This window comes from Schistocerca gregaria, chromosome 5, assembly GCF_023897955.1.
Source record: "Schistocerca gregaria isolate iqSchGreg1 chromosome 5, iqSchGreg1.2, whole genome shotgun sequence".
Lineage (NCBI taxonomy): Eukaryota > Metazoa > Arthropoda > Insecta > Orthoptera > Acrididae > Schistocerca > Schistocerca gregaria.
The window spans coordinates 572865499-572888119 of NC_064924.1; the positions used below are offsets into that span (position 1 = coordinate 572865499).

Here is a 22621-nt window from a genome sequence, read left to right on the forward strand (position 1 = left end):
GTGCGTTCACCGCGATGTCGCCAAACACGGATGCGACCGCCATGATGCTGCAAACAGAACCTGGATACACGCGAAAAAATGACGTTTTGCCATTCGTGTACGTAGGTTCGTCGTTGAGTACACCATCGCAGGCGCTCCTGTCTGTGATGCAGCGTCATGGGTAAGCGCAGGCTTGGTCTCCGAGCTGATAGTCCATGCTGCTGCAAACGCCGTCGACTGTTCGTGAAGATGGTTGTTGTCTTTCAAACGTCCAGATCTGTTGACTCGGGGATCGAAACGTGGCTGCACAATCCGTTACAGCTATGCGGATAAGATGCCTGTCATCTCGACTGCTACTGATACAAGGCTGTTGGGATCCAGCAAGGCGTTCCGTATTACCCTTCTGAACCCACCGATTCCATATTCTGCTAACAGTCATTGGATCTCGAGGAACGCGAGCAGCAATGTCGCGATACGATAAACCATAATCGCGATAGGCTACAATCCTACCTTTATCAAAGTCGGAAACGTGATGGTACGCATTTCTCCTCCTTACATGAGGCATCACAACAACGTTTCACCAGGCATCGCCGGTCAACTGCTGTTTGTGTATGAGCAATCGGTTGGAAACTTTCCTCATGTCAGCACGTTGTAGGTGTCGCCACCGGCGCCAACCTTGTGTGAATGCTCTGAAAAGCTAATCATTTGCATATCACAGCATCTTCTTCCTGAAGTGCTGTTCATGAATGGCGGCACTGCAGGTCGAATTGACTTACAGATTTGCAGTCAGCGTGTGTGGGATAACCACGAGAGCGCTCCTGCTCTCGTACGAAATTGCACTCCAGACTGTCACTCCAGGTGTACGACCAGTGATCCTAGCACACAGACAGGTTGGTTGCAAGGCCTCAGGTGCCCTTCTTGTAATCAACAAACGGCCATCTCTGGCACCGAGGCTGAGCCAGGACTTATACCCTGCCTACCAGTAAGGTCTCGCTTGACGGCCTCCAGGTCGGAAATGACGATGCTTTGGGGTTAGTGGAATGCACGCTACTGGGCTTCTGGCTCAGTGCTGTCATAGAAGTAACCTATTTGTAACAGTTCGTTGTGCCAGTATGGTGCCAAATGTTGCTGGAATTGCTGCTGCATATGCAGTACAATGCGCCAGAGCCATACGCCAAACACGACGGTCTTCCCTCTTGGTACTGTCACGTGGCCGCCCGGAGCACTGTGTTCTTGCGACTCTTCCGCAGATGATGCCGGCTTGACTATGTTGCCGGCAGTCACGCACAGTGACTACGTTCCTGCCAAGTCTTTTTGCAGGATCGCTGAAGGGACATCCAGTTTACGTAGCCATATTACACGACCTCGTCGAAACTCGACCCGCGGGATTAGCCGAGCAGTTTAAGGCGTTGCAGTCATGGACTGTGCGGCTGATACCGGTGGAGGTTCGAGTCCTCCCTCGGGCATGGGTGTGTGTCTGTTTCTCCTTAGGATAATTTAGGGTAAGTAGTGTGTAGGCTTAGGGACTGATGACCTTAGCAGTTAAGTCCCATAAGATTTCACACACATTTGAACATTTTTTCGAATCTCGGAGAGGTGTCGAAACTCAGTAATATGTTGATAATGGTGTCTTTGTCGCCTTAAAGCTGTTGTTGACTAGCATCAACTCAGCACTCCAATCCCAAAGGTGACCTGTGACCGTTATAGCGTGCGTATAAAGCGAATCTGATTTACATCCTCATAGCGACTCTACCAGCGCCATTCTTATGCAATTGGAAAAGACAACATCTTTCAGATGTAGAAACACGCCTAACAACTTTAGTTTATGGCGTTTGATGTTGCGATTTTTTTCCGTCAGTGTATGTGACGACTCCAAGAGACGTAATCTGACGGATGGCTGATCAAGAATTCCTGTCACACGACGAAAGTGTGCTCGTGCTTCGAAATTCCGTCGCCGTTACGCGGCTTATCAGTCGACGACTGTACCTGTGGCGATAAGATTATTCGCAGCCGTGGGTCCCCTAGCGCGCCGCGCCTATTCCCTGGGAGACATGGCTGCCGCACGGTCCTCGCTTCGATGCCTGGTGCTTGCACTCGTGCTGTCCGCCGCCGTGGGCAGTACCTTTTATCCAGCTGCCAGTGTCTGCGGTAAGCTGCCCGCGAAACTCGTTGCTCGTAGCAGCCTTAGTTTTAGTTGTAAAAGCAGATAAGTTGCACACTGCAGAAACAGATTCTACCGGTAGAGTTGGAGTAGATGTGTGTTTTCATGCCAGGAATCTCGCAGAAATTTGACAGCAGAGCCGGTAGGTACCGTCATGTGAGAGGCATTGGACACTGTAGCACACTGTAGCCTGATAAACAAAGCACGGGCATTCGCAGTATCTTCTCAGCTATGTTATTTGCTCGAAGAATCGCTGGCCGTTAGAGCAGTGAGCTGGAAAATTTTCGCTCGAAACCTGACGAGGAGAACTGGGGACGTTGTCGAAATACCGTGACATAAAATAATTTACACATGTTTCTTTTGATTTCCATTTTTCGTAATTAAATGCCAATCGGTACAACATAAAACAGGTGCTTTGTCAATATTAACTGATTTATGAATAGCTCTTAAATGTTCGAGGAAGACTATGGCTGTATTTGAAATCGGTACCTCAAATTGCGTTAGCAACAGTTGAAATTTTAAGAATTATTTTACGTGTTGATTCTGTGAAGATAGCTTGAGTACTCTGTGACAGTTTAAAATTGTCCCTCTTGAGGGTACATCTGAACCAGGAGCAAAGCACCTGACTGCAGCGTTTCTTTTTCTTCGTTTATATTATTATCAACATTCCAAAAATAATGCCCAAGAAGCTCAGCAATGAAACCAGAGGTGTTACCACACATTGTAATAGGAGGGGAACAGGAGTCTACCCATGATCTAAGTAGTGAAGGGGGCAACTTTTTTGAGCTTCATACAAAGAGGTAGGGTAGAGGAAAGAAAGACAATTTCTTACAAACTAAAACTTGAAGCTATTGAAAACTGGATTTATTATTCACCAAATATACTAATGGTTTCACTTCTTAATCCTATCTAATACCTCAAACATTATTAATGAGAGAATACAATTCATAGGAAATTTGTAGTTATTATTTTTGCGTCGATGTGCTAATGTTCAAATTACATGCGAACACATTTTATATTCACATTTTCAGTATTTTTTGACATTGGCTGGTAACACGGGATAGAACACCGTGAAATGAAGTAGAGGCAGCGTCTAGAGCCTAGAACAATTAAAGTCATTCGTTTGCAAGAATAACGGCTAAATATTTTTGGTGTTTCAAAATAAGCTGCTCTGCGTGCATCCCACTAGTCACTCTCCGCTTCATGCTCTGACTTTCAAAATTATACTGAAATGATACGTCTCTGTGTAGTGGGGCAAGATACGACTACAGGGTGGTTACAATTAAACTTTCGCTACTTGAGAGGGCCACGATGAAAGACGAATAACCGCAGGTCAATGAAACTTGTGCAAAAACATACACTATGTGATAAAAAGTATCCGGACACCCCAAAAACATACGTTTTTAGTATTAGGTGCATTGTGCTGCGACGTACTGCCAGGTACTCCATATCAGCGACCTCGGAAGTCATTAGACATCGTGGGAGAACAGAATGGGACCCTCCACGGAACTCACGGACTTCGAATGTGGTCAGGTGATTGGGTGTCACTTATGTCATTCGACTGTACGCGAGATTTCCACACTCCTAAACATCCCTAGGTCCAGTGTTTCCGCTGTGATAGTGAAGTGGAAACGTGAAGGGACATGTACAGCACAAAAGCGTACAGGCCGACCTCGTCTGCTGACTGACAGAGACCGCCAGCAGCTGAGGAGGGTCGTAATGTGTAATAGGCAGACATTTATCCAGACCATCACACAGGAATTCTAAACTGCATCAGGATCCACTGCAAGTACTGTGAAAGTTAGGCGGGAGGTGAGAAAACTTGGATTTCATGGTCGAGTGGCTGCTCATAAGCCACACATCACGCCGGTAAATGCCAAACGACGCCTCGTTTGGAGTAAGGAGCGTAAACATTGGACGATTGAACAGTGGAAAAACGTTGTGCGGAGTGACAAATCATGGTACACAATGTGGCGAGTGTTATGGTGCGGTCGTGTTTTCCGTGGAGGGGCTTGCACCCCATGTTGTTTTGCGTGGCACTATCACAGCACAGATCTACACTGATGTTTTAAGCACCTTCTTGCTTCCCACTGTTGAAGAGCAATTCGGGGGTAGCGATTGCATCTTTCAACACGATCGAGCACCTGTTCATAATGCACGGCCTGTGGCAGAGTGGTTACCCGACAGTAACATCCCTGTAATGGACTGGTCTGCACAGAGTCCTGACCTGAATCGTATAGAACACCTTTGGGATTTTTTTGGAACGCCGACTTCGTGCCAGGCCTTACCGACCGACATCGATACCTTTTCTCAGTGCAGCCATTCCCTAAGAAACCTTCCGGCACCTTATTGAACGTAGGCCTGCGAGAGTGGAACCTGTCATCAAGGCTACGGGTGGGCTAACACCATATTAAATTCCAGCATTACCGATGAAAGGCGCCACGATATTGTGTCATTTTCAATTTTCAGCCAGGTATCCGGATACTTTTGGTCACATAGTGTATGTAAGGACGTGCGGAAGAGAAATAACGGATAAAGCAGTGAAAGAATTTTAATTTTGACGTGGGAGGGTAACATTTGTTAGTTGCGTACCGTGTTTACGTTCCAGGTTACAGACGTTACTCATTGTGACGACCATCTACATCCACGACAACCTGGAACCGCACAATTGTTTGCAGCACTTCGCGAGCGGTGGACCATGGAATGTTCAACTGTTGTGACACAGCACGTGCACTGACTGAAGACCGCAGCATTCTAGGCCATGGCAACAGTACCTTCTTCAACAATTTGTAGCGCAACTGGCCGTCGCCCTCTCGCAGGAGGAATTCCCAAATCGTCAGCTGATTCGAAGTTCCAAATCATGTTCTTCAACCCGGTTAAGGAAAGAAGGCCTCTCCGTATTCGTTTATGGCGTCGATACCCGCGACGAGCAGCAGAACTATTGCTATTGTTTGGATAAAACAGCTTTACGAGTGAAGTCCTGCTCACCTTGTAAAGACCCATATTGACTATCTGCAACTGTAATGCACACTGCAGCCTGTGTGTCAACACTTGGTTCAAATGGCTCTGAGCAATATGCGACTTAACTTCTGAGGTAATCAGTCCCCTAGAACTTAGAACTACTTAAACCTAACTAACCTAAGGACATCACACACATCCATGCCCGAGGCAGGATTCGAACCTGCAACTGTCGCAGTCGCGCGGTTCCGAACTGAAGCGCCTAGAACCGCTCGCCCACCGCGGCCACCGTGTCAACCATACTTCGCTGTACCACTACTGGCGCCTAACGGCAAGGTATAACAATAACTTTACTAAGAACACAAATCCTGCAGCGCACAGTCTGAACATCGTTTCAATAAAGTTGGGTACCCATACGGTAAACAGTACTGCGTCTGCATTGGCTGAAATAGGGCAAATTTAATTGTAACCCCCCATCCATATATAATTAATTTTTCAGAGGGAGGAAGGGGCATCTACCCTTCCTTGATCCATGATGGATATTCTCTTGGAGAGGAACGTAAGATGGTGCTGACTAGTGGAGTGGAACAGGGAAGGGCGCTACCAGTTAGTCGTAACGGAAGCATTCCTCGCCACACACCATCAGTTGGCTTGCGGATTATTGATGTCACACACCGCAGTGTATTCTGAGCAGTACAACTTATAATGGTCGCCTAGTCGTAGGTATTGCTATAATCGCACTATTTCACTCCCATTTACGGAGCTTGTTAGCACTTGATGTTAAGTTGGCACCATTAAAATGCACTGTGGTAATCGCTGCTGCTTGCTGGATCGTTGCTGTGTCTCGATGCTAATGCTGGCTCTAAATCTGGTTGTCTAGGGGTAAAAAGATGAGGTCCCGTGTTTTTGATGTGCTTTCGATGATAAATAATGAGCAAAAACAACAAATATTTAAACTTAAAATATTTATTACTCCGGTCACTATCTTAACTCCACTGTCCACCAAAGACAATGACACAACACAAAGCAGCACTTCTTTTACATGTTCTTTGCAATGTTTATCCACCGCGAACAATAACACACATACACTTTACCAAAGTGACATTCAGGCCCCGCTCCCGACCGTTCTTCCTGCTTGTATTTATAACCTTGTCAAAGAACTACTAAAAAGAGATATAGTTTATAAGTCACATGTACATCTGTTATCGTAATTTGTGCAGAAAAGTTATTAATTTATATTGAGTGACATAATTTAACAGGTTATTAAAATGACAGATTTGTTGACTTGACAGAATAATTCTTTGTTTCAAAGAGGCCGTTTTTTTATAAGTTTGTCAATTGACTTCTCTAATTTGCGTAATTAAGTAAATAACATGAATTATTAAGAATTACACTGGTTTTCGTCTAAAATAGGAGTGTTTATGTGAATACTGAGTGAAAATGGTCCTAGTGAACAAACAGGTTTCACTGGGTGATTTTTATTTAAGAAGATCCAAAATACGTAAGTTGGCCACTAGTTTTCGTACTTCATATTAATTAGTTAAGATGAACTTATATTTTTACATGATAACATTTGCTGTTTCAGTGGTCAAGTGATATTAACTTTTGTGTGGGTCAGTTATTCAGTATAATTTAATGGGTTGACTGTTTATGGAGACATGTTGTGCAATCATTGTTAACATACGCAATAAATTTTCTATAATCATAAATACTAGTTAAACTGGTTGAATTTGGAGGGTATCGCATACTTCGGTAAAGTAAAGCTTTTAATAGGTTCCGTTACAAACTGCAGATGTAAAACAGCAGAGATACACCAGTTAGTCAGTTTGTAACGAAGTACCCTGTACACCGCCTCATTGAATTTTCAGATACCCCATCTGAACACTGTATTTAGAATGCGAGTCTCTGAGTAGGGCAGTGTTCGTCACGAAACACGTGTTCGTGCGGCTTCTGGTCCACAGCCGTATTTTATAATATTATATTAGCAGCTATCAGTAGAATCCAGACACGTCAACTATCGTTAAAAGCTTTTTCAGAGGGTTTTTTTCTTCCTCAGTAACTAACAAAAATACTTTTGTAGACAGTAATATTTTAAAATGAGCTTAATATAAATTGTCGCTGGTTAATCCGACCTTGAGCTAAGTACAATTTTACCGCTTACGTGAAGGGCTGTGTGTGTGTGTAGCGCGGGCCACTAAGGGGGGGGGGGGGGGGTAAAAAAGTGAGAGGGGAGTTAATAGACGTGAGAGGGAGAATATTTCGTTGTTTGTCTTCCAGAGCTGACAGTTGACGAGTGTGCGCAACGAGCACCGGACAGCTGCTCATGGAATGTGAAACGGAAGTAACACGGATTCTTGAATGGGCGTTATAGAGGTGGTCATGTTCAAATGCAGTACATGTTTGTAGCTAGTAATCTTAACTCAATGTAGGCTGTTGTAATACAATGCAATGGGTAAACGAAAATTGACATTCAAAACATTTAATAGATATTTGTGATGGTGTCTCATGTAGCAATTACTGCCATTAATTAATACAACATACTAAATTATGTAGGTTACCAGTTAATAGTAAGATCGGTAGAGGAAGGTGTGGTAAAGTGGTCGGGGCAGGGAAAGTGGTCACTGCATATTCATGCCTAGAACAGCGCTACTCGTAGCCGAGAAGTGGTCAGACAAATTCTGATTTACATCGCTAATGCCGTTCGACTGACAGTGGAAACATGTTCTGTCAATTTTTACTAAAAGAGTTTTGTTTTTGAGTCACCTGATGCAATATAAGTTATTTGTATTATTATCGTTACCTCACTTGTACGCAGAATAATAGTTTTAGCCGGCCGAAGTGGCCGAGCGGTTCTAGGCACTTCAGTCTGGAACCGCGCGACAGCTAAGGTCGCAGGTTCGAATCCTGCCTCGGGCATGGATGTGTGTGATGTAAGAAGATAACTTAGGTTTAAGTGGTTCTAAGTTCTAGGAGACTGATGACCTCAGAAGTTAGGTCCCATAGTGCTCAGAGCCATTTGAACCATTTTTTGAACAATTTTTACAGTATCAATATTTAAACATCTTTTGGCCTACGTATGTAGTTCCGTGTTACTTATTTCAGTTTGTTAGCTTTTTCCATGGATCACCGATGCCGACATGGCGTCCGATCAGGAAAAATGGCCACACTACCGCCGGGAAAGTGTTAAAGTTGTTTATCTCAATAAGAGTTAATTTCTTCTAAAAATACGCGTAATGCAACAGATAAAACAGTCTTCTGAACCCTTTTGTACACAAAGCTATCATCCGTCACTTTATCTATTTGTGAAAATTTTGAATTAATTAATTTATATTAATTACAGCTGTCTCTGTTTTGTTATGGTTGGCCCATTCAAAAGTCCAATTCAAAACGGTGTTGCGCAGTCGCTTGGTATTATTTCAGGTAGTAGGGCGTGAAGATGAGTAGAAAATATGCCAGCAAGTCAGAAAAACAAGAACGGGATCCTGTTGCGATGGCAATGGCCACAGTGTCCGCTTCGGTACGAAATATTATTCATTATGTAAACCTTCACAAAAAGGCTTGTAGTTCCAATATACTATTTTCTTTTTCACTTGGAATATTTAGTATGATATCTTGTAATATATATATTCAAAATGTGTAAGTGGTAAGCTTCTATAAAGAACCAAGGTTTGGCGAAGTTTGAACTTCCGTCTGAATGATCACTTCACAGCACCTCCCCGTTTCCTACGCGGCGCGAGATGTCGCTCTCCAACATCAATATTGGCTTTTGGGCTAAGAAGTTTTGAAACCTCTGGACTAGGGGCCGATGGATGGCTGTGTAGACACGGTATCGAGTGTGAATTCTCAACAACGGTCGAACGAGACACCAGACTGGAACTTCAGCAGACAAAGGCTCGTGTTTGAGACCCATTCGCCTGAGTTGGTCGCTTCGCGCTATCGCTATCTCTCCCTTTCTGTGTGGCTCTGATACAGTCGATATTGCTCAAGCACTTATGTTGACGAACTGCTATGTTCTGGCTTAATCTACAGAGATAAGCCTGGTACTCATACTGGACACGTGATCTGCAGTTCGCAGCTTTAGCAAGTGGCATTGTCCCCGTTTCATAGCTTACAGTACACGCGAACCGAAGAAAGGATCAACTAGCCTTTTCGAATTACAATGCTGAGGCACTTTTATCGTTTACGCTCTAGCATTCCCTCAAATCTTGCTTGTAACTACACTACTGTCCATTAAAATTGCTACACCAAGAAGAAATGGAGATGATAAAAGGGTATTCATTGGACAAATATGTTATACTAGACCTGACATCTCATTACATTTTCACGCAATTTGGGTGCATAGATCCTGAGAAATCAGTACCCAGAACAACCACCTCTGGACGTAATAACAGCCTTGATACGTCTGGGCATTGAGTCAAACAGAACTTGGATGGCGTGTACAGGTATAGCTGCCCATGCAGCTTCAACACGGTACCACAGTTCATCAAGAATAGCGACTGGTGTATTGTGACGAGCCAGACGTTTTTAATGGGTGAGAGATCTGGAAAATGAGCTGCCCAGGGCAGCAGTCGAACATTTTCTGTATCCAGTAAGGCACGTACAGGACCTGCAATATGCGGTCGTGCATTATCCTGCTGAAATATAGGGTTTCACAGGGACCGAATGAAGGGTAGAGTTACGGGTCTTAACACATCTGAAATGTAACGTCCACTGTTCAAAGTGCCGTCAATGCGAACAAGAGGTGCCGAGACGTGTAACCAAGGCACGTGTAACCTGGCACCCCACACCATCGCGCCGGGAGATACGCCAGTATGGCGATGAGGAATACACGCTTTAAATGTGCGTTCACCGCGATGTCGCCAAACACGGATGCGACCATCATGAGGCTGTAAACAAAACCTGGAGTCATCCGAAAAAATGAGGTTTTGCCATTCGTGCACCCAGGTTCGTTGTTGAGTACACCATCGCAGGCGCTCCTGTCTGTGATGAGCGCCAAGAGTAACCGCAGCCACGGTCTCCGAGCTGATAGTCCATGCTGCTGCAAACGTCGTCGAACTGTTCGTGCAGATGGTTGTTGTCTTGCAAACGTGTGTTGACTCAGGGATCGAGACCTGGCTGCACGATCCGTTACAGCCATGGGGATAACATGCCTGTCATCTCGACTGCTAGTGATACGAGGCCGCTGGGTTCCAGCACAGCGTTCCGTATTACCCTCCTGAACCCACCGATTCCATATTCTGCTAACAGTCATTGGATCTCGACCAACGCGAGCAGCAAATGTCGCGATCCGATAAACCGCAATCGCGGTACGCTACAATCCGACCTTTATCAAAATCGGAAACGTGATGGTACGCATTTCTCCTCCTTACACGAGGCATCACAACAACGTTTCACCAGGCAACGCCGGTCAACTGCTGTTTGTGTATGAGAAATCGGTTGGAAACTTTCCTCATGTCAGCACGTTGTAGGTGTCGCCACCGGCGTCATCTTTGTGTGAATGCTCTGAAAAGCTAATCATTTGCATATCACAGCATCTTATCATGTCGGTTAAATTTCGTGTCTGTAGCACGTCATCTTCGTGGCGTAGCAATTTTCATGGCCAGTAGTGTACTTCTTGCAAATCTCGGAGTTTTTGATAACAAACGAGCGCAGCTACCCCCTCTCTAATCCACGGAACAGTTGCGGAGTATCCTTAATAAATCCAAAGGAATTTGTTCAGACGCTCTTGGAGTTCTAAGTGCAAGTTCGACTCGACATATCTCATCGTGGGCCATACTGGCGCTTTATATAGAGGATGATTCCTAGGTGATGTTACAGACTTTTAGGGATGATGGAGAGGGGTAAATGTATCAGTTTGAGGGAAGGACCATGGTTCGGAAACGACTGAGTCGGAAGTTATAAGCGAAAATCCTTCTGATACCTCTGGCAGTGGAATACATGTACCTGTACTGTTATTGCTAAGACTGTAGGGTAGTCAACTTTCAGAGGTCCTTACACGGACCAATAGAATGCAAAAAATGTCTAGTAACCAAGATCTCTAAAATGCATACATTAAGAGCTCTGAGTATTTGTTAATTTTCGATACTGTGAACATATCTCTTCTCCTGCAAGCTCTTTCTTTCCCGTATTTTTAGAAAAGGTAATACGGACGAAACAAGAAAAAAAGTAGTAAACATGGGCTCTAAAATGCATACCTTAAGCACTTGTTCAATAGATGAGATGGATTACACAGCAGCGAAAACGAACAAGTGCTTGTCTTTCTTAACATATGCGTTTAAGGGCCCATGTTTACTACACTTTTCTTCTTCCTTTGCTCCATACTGCCACCTCTGAAAATTGCCTATCTTTCAACCTTAGCACTAACATTAAAGGTGCATGTATTCCACTATCGGAGGTATCAGAACAATTACCAGGGAAGACACCGTGGTTATTGTGGGAGGGCCGGGAACAGCATCGACAGAGATCCTGGGTATAGTATAGAGAGGGACCTGGTAAAGATTGCGTCGGTATCGAGACACACCAATGTTGAATTTGTATCTGTCCTGAGACGCCATGACCGGCCTCATTTGAACTCTTCTGTTGGGAGAGTTAATTTGGAGTTGGGTCGGGTGCGGGGGCTCATATTGGTGTGGTTCCTGTTGATTCTCTCAGTAGGTGGGACTATACCAGGCGGGGCCTACATCTTAACAGGAAAGGGAAGGGGAAACTGGCTGGGGTAATAGCAGGGAATTTAAGGGGGGTAGGCACTGCCATGAATGGTAAAATACCAGTGGTTACAGGTACTGGAGCAGCACCTTTTTTAGGATAGGTAAGACAGAAAGATGTCAAGTTCTACGAGAGGCCAGGATTGAAACAAATTTTCAGTTTAGGAAAGAAATGAAACAGCACAATTCTAGCACATTGGATCACCAATCACAGCTGTCAACTATAAATTTTCACCAATCACCAGAAATTGTATCTCCACCAAGTTGTATCTGAGTTTTAGGTAATTGCATTGATGAATTAAAGTCACCCAAACCAGTTGACGTAATATGCCTCTCTGAACACCATGTGACCACTGGTATAGGAACTAGGTCTAAGCACAATGAGAAACTCAGTCAGGAGAGTACTGCAAATGTTAGAATAAGGAAAAGTTCTCATAAAAGTATAATTAAAAATAATGTAAGCATATTTCATCAAGATATTGGGAGTTTAAAGAATAAAATAGATGAGCTTCTGGTTTGTTTAGAAGATTTAGAAGCTGAGGATGAAATAGATATACTATGCCTGTCTGAGCATCACATTGTTACTGATATGGATAAGGTAAATGTAAGTGGATATAAGCTCTCTGCACATGTAATGAGAGAAAATATGGAGAAAGGAGGAGTTGCCATATATGTCAAAAGTTATCATTGTGCAAAAAGTATAGAAACAAAAAAGTTTTGTGTAGAGAAACATATAGAAGCATGTGCCTAGGAGCTTAAATTAAATAAAGGCACATTTATAATTGTAATAGTATACAGGTGCCCCTCACGAAATTTTCATCTACACTCCTGGAAATGGAAAAAAGAACACATTGACACCGGTGTGTCAGACCCACCATACTTGCTCCGGACACTGCGAGAGGGCTGTACAAGCAATGATCACACACACGACACAGCGGACACACCAGGAACGGCGGTGTTGGCCGTCGAATGGCGCTAGCTGCGCAGCATTTCTGCACCGCCGCCGTCAGTGTCAGCCAGTTTTCCGTGGCATACGGAGCTCCATCGCAGTCTTTAACACTGGTAGCATGCCGCGACATCGTGGACGTGAACCGTATGTGCAGTTGACGGACTTTGAGCGAGGGCGTATAGTGGGCATGCGGGAGGCCGGGTAGACGTACCACCGAATTGCTCAACACGTGGGGCGTGAGGTCTCCACAGTACATCGATGTTGTCGCCAGTGGTCGGCGGAAGGTGCACGTGCCCGTCGACCTGGGACCGGACCGCAGCGACGCACGGATGCACGCCAAGACCGTAGGATCCTACGCAGTGCCGTAGGGGACCGCACCGCCACTTCCCAGCAATTTAGGGACACTGTTGCTCCTGGGGTATCGGCGAGGACCATTCGCAACCGTCTCCATGAAGCTGGGCTACGGTCCCGCACACCGTTAGGCCGTCTTCCGCTCACGGCCCAACATCGTGCAGCCCGCCTCCAGTGGTGTCGTGACAGGCGTGAATGGAGGGACGAATGGAGACGTGTCGTCTTCAGCGATGAGAGTCGCTTCTGCCTTGGTGCCAATGATGGTCGTATGCGTGTTTGGCGCCGTGCAGGTGAGCGCCACAATCAGGACTGCATACGACCGAGGCACACAGGGCCAACACTCGGCATCATGGTGTGGGGAGCGATCTCCTACACTGGCCGTACACCTCTGGTGATCGTCGAGGGGACACTGAATAGTGCACGATACATCCAAACCGTCATCGAACCCATCGTTCTACCATTCCTAGACCGGCAAGGGAACGTCCGCATATATCCCATGCCACCCAACGTGCTCTAGAAGGTGTAAGTCAACTACCCTGGCCAGCAAGATCTCCGGATCTGTCCCCCATTGAGCATGTTTGGGACTGGATGAAGCGTCGTCTCACGCGGTCTGCACGTCCAGCACGAACGCTGGTCCAACTGAGGCGCCAGGTGGAAATGGCATGGCAAGCCGTTCCACAGGACTACATCCAGCATCTCTACGATCGTCTCCATGGGAGAATAGCAGCCTGCATTGATGCGAAAGGTGGATATACACTGTACTAGTGCCGACATTGTGCATGCTCTGTTGCCTGTGTCTATGTGCCTGTGGTTCTGTCAGTGTGATCATGTGATGTATCTGACCCCAGGAATGTGTCAATAAAGTTTCCCCTTCCTGGGACAATGAATTCATGGTGTTCTTATTTCAATTTCCAGGAGTGTATTTCTGAAAAAATTGGACACCTTGTTGTGCTATCTGTCAGACAGGGGGAATCAAATTATTATTTGTGGGGACTTCAACGTAGATTCTCTGAAAGAGGGTAACAGGAAAAATGACCTTGAAGTATTACTCGGTTCTTTCAAATTGACACCTATTATTGATTTTCCTACTTAGATGGTAAAGGATAGCAGCTCAATGATAGATAACTTCTTTATAGACCAAGATAAGTTTAACCAGATAAATGCTCAGCCTGTTGAGAATGGTCTTTCTGACCATGGTGCACAGCTAGTTACAATATATGACATAGCTCCATTCAGCAGCACTAAACAGTCCTCCAAAGTAGTACGTTCAGTCAATGATTTAACAATTGCAAATTTCAGGGAAAGCCTACAGCAGTTAGACTGGGATGAGGTGTACCGTGAACCTGATGCCAATTTAAAATATAATTTATTTCATGACATTTTTGTAAATGCATTTGAAAACTGCTTCCACAAGAAAATAGTTAAATATACTCATAAGAAACCTTGTAACAAACCATGGCTTACTAAGGGTATAAAAATATCTTGTAACCAGAAAAGGGAAATGTATCTGACAGCAAGAAAGAATAGTGACCCAGAAACTATCAAACATTATAAAAACTACTGTGTTATATTAAGAAAAGTTGTTAAAAAATAGAGAAGTAAGTGTATCATGTCTGAAATCAGCTACTCTGATAATAAAATTTAAAAAAAATATGGAATATTATTAAAAGAGAAACAGGTCAACCAAGAGTACAGGGAAACAGTATTACCATCAAATTGAATGAAAACTTTATGAACAAAAAGTCAGAAGTTGAAAAAAATTTTAATAATCATTTTCTAAATGTTGTGTATATAGTAGGATCCAGGTGTTCATTAGAAGATGCTAGGCTGTTAATGGAAGAGGCCATACCTATGCAATTTGATACAATTGAAATCTCACCCACTTCTCCCTCTGAAATTAGGAAAATAATAAACTTGCTTAAAAGCAAAAACTCACGTGGAATTGATGGCATTTCCAGCAAAACACTAAAAGCTTGTTCTCAACAGATAAGTAAGATTCTCAGCCACCTGTGTAATAGCTCTCTGGAACAGGGCACTTTCCCTCATAGACTGAAATATGCTATTGTTATACCTTTGCATTAAAAGGGGGATAGACATGATGTCAACAATTACCGTCCAATCTCCCTTCTAACAGCTTTATCCAAAATTTTTGAGAAAGTAATGTATTCAAGAGTTGCTTCACATATCTGTAAAAATGAAGTACACTCCTGGAAATGGAAAAAAGAACACATTGACACCAATGTGTCAGACCCACCATACTTGCTCCGGACACTGCGAGAGGGCTGTACAAGCAATGATCACACGCACGGCACAGCGGACACACCAGGAACCGCTGTGTTGGCCGTCGAATGGCGCTAGCTGCGCAGCATTTGTGCACCGCCGCCGTCAGTGTCAGTAAGTTTGCCGTGGCATACGGAGCTCCATCGCAGTCTTTAACACTGGTAGCATGCCGCGACAGCGTGGACGTGAACCGTATGTGCAGTTGACGGACTTTGAGCGAGGGCGTATAGTGGGCATACGGGAGGCCGGGTGGACGTACCACCGAATTGCTCAACACGTGGGGTGTGAGGTCTCAACAGTACATCGATGTTGTCGCCAGTGGTCGGCGGAAGGTGCACGTGCCCGTCGACCTGGAACCGGACCGCAGCGACGCATGGATGCACGCCAAGACCGTAGGATCCTACGCAGTGCCGTAGGGGACTGCACCGCCACTTCCCAGCAAATTAGGGACACTGTTGCTCCTGGGGTATCGGCGAGGACCATTCGCAACCGTCTCCATGAAGCTGGGCTACGGTCCCGCACACCGTTAGGCCGTCTTCCGCTCACGCCCCAACACCGTGCAGCCCGCCTCCAGTGGTGTAGCGACAGGCGTGAATGGAGGGACGAATGGAGACGTGTCGTCTTCAGCGATGAGAGTCGCTTCTGCCTTGGTGCCAATGATGGTCGTATGCGTGTTTGGCGCCGTGCAGGTGAGCGCCACAATCAGGACTGCATACGACCGAGACACACAGGGCCAACACCCGGCATCATGGTGTGGGGAGCGATCTCCTACACTGGCCGTACACCTCTGGTGATCGTCGAGGGGACACTGAATAGTCATCGAATCCATCGTTCTACCATTCCTAGACCGGCAAGGGAACTTGTTGTTCCAACAGGACAGTGCACGTCCGCATGTATCCCGTGCCACCCAATGTGCTCTAGAAGGTGTAAGTCAACTACCCTGCCCAGCAAGATATCCGGATCTGTCCCCCATTGAGCATGTTTGGAACTGGATGAAGCGTCGTCTCACGCGGTCTGCACGTCCAGCACGAACGCTGGTCCAACTGAGGCACCAGGTGGAAATGGCATGGCAAGCCGTTCCACAGGACTACATCCAGCATCTCTACGATCGTCTCCATGGGAGAACAGGAGCCTGAATTGCTGCGAAAGGTGGATATACACTATACTAGTGCCGACATTGTGCATTCTCTGTTGCCTGTGTCTATGTGCCTGTGGTTCTGTAAGTGTGATCATGTGATGTATCTGAGCCCAGGAATGTGTCAATAAAGTTTCCCCTTCCTGGGACAATGAATTCACGGTGTTCTTATTTCAATTTCCAGGAGTGTATTAACAAAATGTCAGTTTGTTTTCCAGAAAGGTTTTTCAACAGAAAATGCCATATATGATTTCACCAATCAAATTTTGAATGATCTGAATAACTGAACACCACCCATTGGGATTTTTTGTGATCTCTCAAAGGCTTTTGATTGTGTAAATCATGAAATTCTGCTAGACAAGCTCAAATATTGTGGCATGAGTGGGACAGTGCACAAATGGTTCAATTTGTACCTAACTGGACGAATGCAGAAAGTTGAAATAAGCAGTTCTCATAATATGCAAAGATCAGCACATTCCTCAAACTGGGGAACTATCAAGAATGGGGTTCCATAAGGGTCAGTCTTGGGTCCTTTGTTGTTCTTAATATATATTAATGACTTGCCATTCTATATTCATGAAGAGGCAAAGTTAGTTTTTCTTTGCTGATGATACAAGTATAGTAATCACACGTGACAAACAAGAATTAACTGATGAAATTGTCAATAATGTCTTTCAGAAAATACTAAGTGGTTCCTTGTAAATGGACTCTCACTGAATTTTGATAAGACACAATACATACAGTTCTGTACAGTGAATGGTATGACGCCATTAATAAATATAGACCTTAATCAGAAGCATATAGCTAAGGTAGAATATTCAAACATTTTAGGTGTGTCCATTGATGAGAGATTAAATTGGAAGAAACACATTGATGGTCTGCTGAAATGTTTGAGTTCAGCTACTTATGCAATAAGGGTTATTGCAAATTTTTGTGATAAACATCTTAGTAAATTAGCTTACTACGCCTATTTTCACTCATTGCTTTCATATGGCATCATATTTTGGGGTAATTCATCACTGAGGAGTAAAGTATTTGTTGCACAAAAGCGTGTAATCAGAATAATAGCTGGAGTCCACCCAAGATGATCCTGCAGACATTTATTTAAGGATCTGGGATATTCACAGTAGCTTCTCAGTATATATACTCTCTTATGAAATTTGTTATTAACAGCCAAACCCAATTCAAAAGTAATAGCAGTGTGCATAACTACAATACTTGGAGAAAGGATGATCTTAACTATTCAAGATTAAATCTAACTTTGGCACAGAAAGGAGTGAATTATACTGCCACTAAAGTCTTTAGTCACTTACCAAATAGTATCAAAAGTCTAGCAGATAACCAACAAGTATTTAAGAAGAAATTAAAAGAATTTCTGAATGACAACTCCTTCTACTCCATAGAGGAATTTTTAGATATACATTAAGAAAAAGAGAAAAAGAACGAAACAAAAAATTATAAAAAAGAAAAAAAAACAAAAAATTAAAAAGTTGTTATATTAACTTAATTATGTTGTTAAATTAACTCAATTATGTTAGGTATTGGAAAATTTGACTCGTTCCACATCGTTACGAAAAATCATATTCATGATCCATGGAACTAGTATTAATCTAATCTAATCTAATCTTTGCGCTTATAACTTTTGACTCGGCCGTTTCTGTACCTCAGTCCCTTACCTCCACTTGATCATTTACCCTTCCTTCTACATAACCACTGAAAGTTTGTAACATCGTCACGGGGTCACCATGTAGAGCACAACTAAATGTGCCAGTACAAAATCGCGCATGTACTTCATACTCTGATGTCTGTCAAGGGGAATATCTTGATACCGGTCTCTGTGACCAAGCGGTTCTAGGCGCTTCAGTCCGAAACCGCGCTGCTCCTGCAGTAGCAGGCTCGAATCCTGCCTCGGGTATGGACATGTGTGATCTCCTTAGGTTAGTTAGGTTTAAGTAGTTCTAAGTCTAGGGGACTGATGACTTCACATGTTAAGTCCCATAGTGCTTACAGCCATTTTTTGAACATCTTGACGCAATCTTACAAGATGATGCGGCGGGACCCAAAGTTAGTTCTGCCCATTCATATTATATGCAGCCTGCGAAACTCGTGCAGAGAGTGGGGAGGGATTTTAGTTTTTTCTGTATTGGGGATCATTAAACTACGGAATCAGCATGTGTAGCTGTAATTTTTGCTTCATTGCTTCACACTTAGAAATGTTAATGTTGCTCGGATGATTTCCGTCGCTAATCGCGAAGTGCTTACTGCACTAGCTGACGACACTCAGAGGTTAGGTGTTTTACACTGTTTAGCAAATACTCGGTATATTGATGGATAAAGTCATAACTTTCAAATTTAATTGACAATGGCCCCTCTGTCATTTCACGCGAGAAGATAACTACGTATCCTCGTAAATTATTGTGCAATAAATTACTTATGCACTTGGCACGTATATCAAAGAAATTTAATGTGCAGCTTACTATTATGGTTTCAACCTAAAAAATAGTTTTTTGATGTCCTCTGTAGATCCATCAAACCAGTTCCTAAGAATCTCTAAACATTCCTATCTGACCTGTGCCATATGTCCCGTCGGCCTTTCGTTAATTATCATTTCTGCTACAATTAGTTTTGCACTCCAGTATCGTGATCCGTTAATTTGTCCTCCCGACTCTTCTAGCCATTCCTAACATGCACTTCTCCACTGATTCCCGAACAACGCTAAGATTCTGAGCGGTGTGCAAATTAGAAGTCGATATCTCACTGTCGAAAGTCTAAACTAATATCGCCCACCAACTGTAAGGCCACGGCCGACTAAGTGTCCAATCTTTGTCAAACTAGACCTCTGAGTATTGGGTTGGTGCATAGGTTCGTGGCGTTTTTCCGTAAGTGTAATAAACACAACAGATACACATAACAGAGACTTTATTCATCAATAATATATTCTTCTTCACTATTTACAACACTCTGCCAACACTGGAGTAACTTTTAGTTTCTGTGACTGTAGAAACCACGTGGTTTTGAGGGGAAGAACTTATCGAGCCATGCTTGGAGACCATTCTCATCCAGAAAAGATGCTCTTTGAAGGTTGCTCGTTAGAGAGCGGAAAAGGTGTACATCTGATGGCTCAGATCAGGTGAACAAGCCGTGTGCGGAGTGACTTCCCAATCCAACTCTTTTATAGAGTTTTTTTTGTCAATGTAGCAGAATGCGGGCGGGCGTTATCGTGGAGTAGCATCACTTCACACAGTCTTCCTGGTCGTTGTTCTTGGACTGCGTATGCAAGACGTTTCAGTTGTTGACAATAAATGTCAGCATTGGTGATTACACCTCGGGCAAGCAATTCGCAGTACACCGAAACGCCGCTGTCCTGCCAGGTATCTCTTGTGGATGCATACAGGTCTTTGTAAGAGTTGCTGCCTTGCTTGGACTCAACCATTCCTTTCTTTTCCTTTTGTTAGCGTAAACACACATTTCTCGTCACCAGTAACGGTACGAGATAAGAGTTGCGGTGTTCTTCACAAGACAGTTGGGACGAGGAAACATAGATGCACACATAGCCACCCGCATATTTTTGTGATTTTGCCTTAGAGCGTGCATCACCCATACACCCAATTTTTGAACCTTCCCCACTGCATGCAAATGTCGCACGATGGTGGAATGATCACATTTGCTGTTTCTTGAGTACACTCACCTAGATCATTGTAGATTAAATGCGTTTAAGTGATCTTCATCAAATTCTTAAGGCCTTCCTGGTCGTGTAGAGTCAGTAACGTCAAAAGGATCGTCCTTAAAACGAGAAAACTATTTTCTTGTCGTGCTTTGTCCAATGGCACTATTCCTATACACGGCGCAAATGTTTCTGGCTGCCTCCGCCGCTGTCACACATCTATTGAACTGAAGCAGAACAATACGTCGGAAGTGTTCCGATTTCTCCACTTGGCACACCATTGTCTAGCGTCCACAACTCCATTCACTGTCTTCAAATGACAAAATTACAATATGTAAACTCAAATAGCAGTAGTGAACTACAAATGAAATATGATAACCGATAAATGAACGCATAGCAACCGGAATACCAACATACGAGGCGTGTTTTTTAAGTAAGTACCGTTTGACTTTTAACCACTGCATCACTACTGTTTTGACTTCGTCATCGTCTTGAAGACGCTGACCGCCCAGGTGTTTCTTCAAGTGCAGGAACAGATGGTACTCACTGGGCTGAAGATCGGGGCTGTACGGAGGATGATCTAGAGTTTCCCATCGAAAATATGTGACGAGATATTTGGTCTGATTCGTCACATGCGGACAGGCATTGTCTTGCAGCAAAACGATGCCCTTGATCAACTTGCCACGTCCTTTGTTCTGAACTGAATGGCGTGGATCGTGTAATGTCTTACAGTAAGCTGTTGCATCGATTGCCTCATTATGAGGCAGAAATTCCAAAAGCAATACTCCTTTTCTGTCCCAAAAAACTGTGCACATGATTTTCCGGGCAGAAATTGTTTGCTTAAACTTCACTTTCCTGGGTGAATCTGAATGCCGCCATTCCAATTACTGTTGCTTTGATTGTGGTGTGACGTAGGTCACCCATGTTTCATCTCCCGTAACAATTTGGCTTAAGAAATCATCACCGTTGTTGTGGTACCGCTCAAGGAAAGTCAATGCACTGTCTAAACGTTTGGTTTAGTGCACATCCGTCAGCATTTTCGGTACCCAACATGCGCACAATTTTCGGTATCTCAAGTCCTCGGTCACAATGCCATACAAAACACCACGAGAAACATTAGAAAAGTCATCCCGCAAGGTGGAAATCGTAAATCGTCTGTTTCCTCTCACCTTATTGTCCACTTCCCGCACCAAACTTTCATTAACGACCGAAGGACGCCCACTCCATTGTTCATCATGCATATTTGTGCCGCCATCTTTAAGTGCTCTAACCCACTTTTTTACCATTGCGTCACTGATAATGTTTCCTCCGTAAACTGCACAGATCTCGCGATGAATATCGATCGCTTTTAGGCCTTTAGCACTTATAACAGCCCGTACTTCACAGTCGGCGGGATTCACGGTTATCGGAGGCATCTTAAACACTCAGTGCACAACGTAAACAAGAAAGAATCACACTGTAATGGCGTCAGTGGGTAGACAACGGATGTAGGTACCCAGTGCGCATCCGCAGAACGCCGACCGTAGCGCTGCGGCCGCGGTGTGGCAAAACGGTACTTACTTAAAAAAACACGCCTCGTACAAAACGAAAACTCTACAGACTTATTCACCAACCTAGTACGTGTATCTCTCTGTATCTGAATTACGTTTTTTTGTTTGTTATTAAGCTGTGATTCTACGACATGTAGAATATTATTTTAAGAGTGATCCGGCAATGAATAAATTACTACGACCACTGTTACTACTACTACCATTACTTGTCAACTTTCCTGTTCGTACACATCGGAAGTGTAGCTCTGTAGCCTCCAGTTTGTTTGCAAAAGCACTGAATGCTAGTTAACTCTTCTGTTCATCTCATTTAAGCATAAAAAGGATTTAAGCAAAACTATTTACTAGTTTATTCAACTTCGCGCCATCTAATACAGGTTCCCAGCTACGCTGAATTCCACTACTCCACAACACTGAATTCCATTCTACAAGAACCTCTTCCGTTGAAACGGCCCCTTTGGAAAATTATATATTACTGTGCTAGTAAACCTCTTACGTTATTTGATCTTCAAACAGCTGAGCAAAACTGAACGTACTCAGACATTCCTCTCTTTACTGAGTCTGGTAAACACTAAACTGACACACAATATTTTTTTTTAGCGCAACGAAATCTGACTTTCTATAATCCCAACAAAAGAATGGCCCTGACAAACAGTAACCTATACCTTTTATGAATCATCACTTACCTCACAAAAATCTTCGTTACTCGAACTACTGCAATACAGCGAGCGCCACTACTGCCAGCTAAATAAAAGATTCAAACTACTGAATACACTAACTACTGATAGGCATAGTTAGCAAATGAAAGCTTTTAATGGAGAACAAACAATGTATTTACATTAATAGTGTTCAAAAGTCACCATATATATATATATCAGTTCATGACATCCTGT

At 43.9% G+C, this 22621-nt stretch overlaps 1 protein-coding gene across 1 annotated transcript in view; it reads left to right on the forward strand.

Moving 5' to 3' along the window:
• The first annotated feature begins 1954 nt into the window (after nucleotides 1–1954).
• LOC126272548 (uncharacterized) overlaps nucleotides 1955–22621 on the forward strand; it is an 89503-nt gene continuing 68836 nt past the window's right edge. The window contains exon 1 of the mRNA XM_049975466.1: nucleotides 1955–2127. Coding sequence (XP_049831423.1) covers nucleotides 2031–2127 — 97 coding nt within the window. The 5' untranslated portion in view covers nucleotides 1955–2030. The remainder of the gene's footprint in view (nucleotides 2128–22621) is intronic.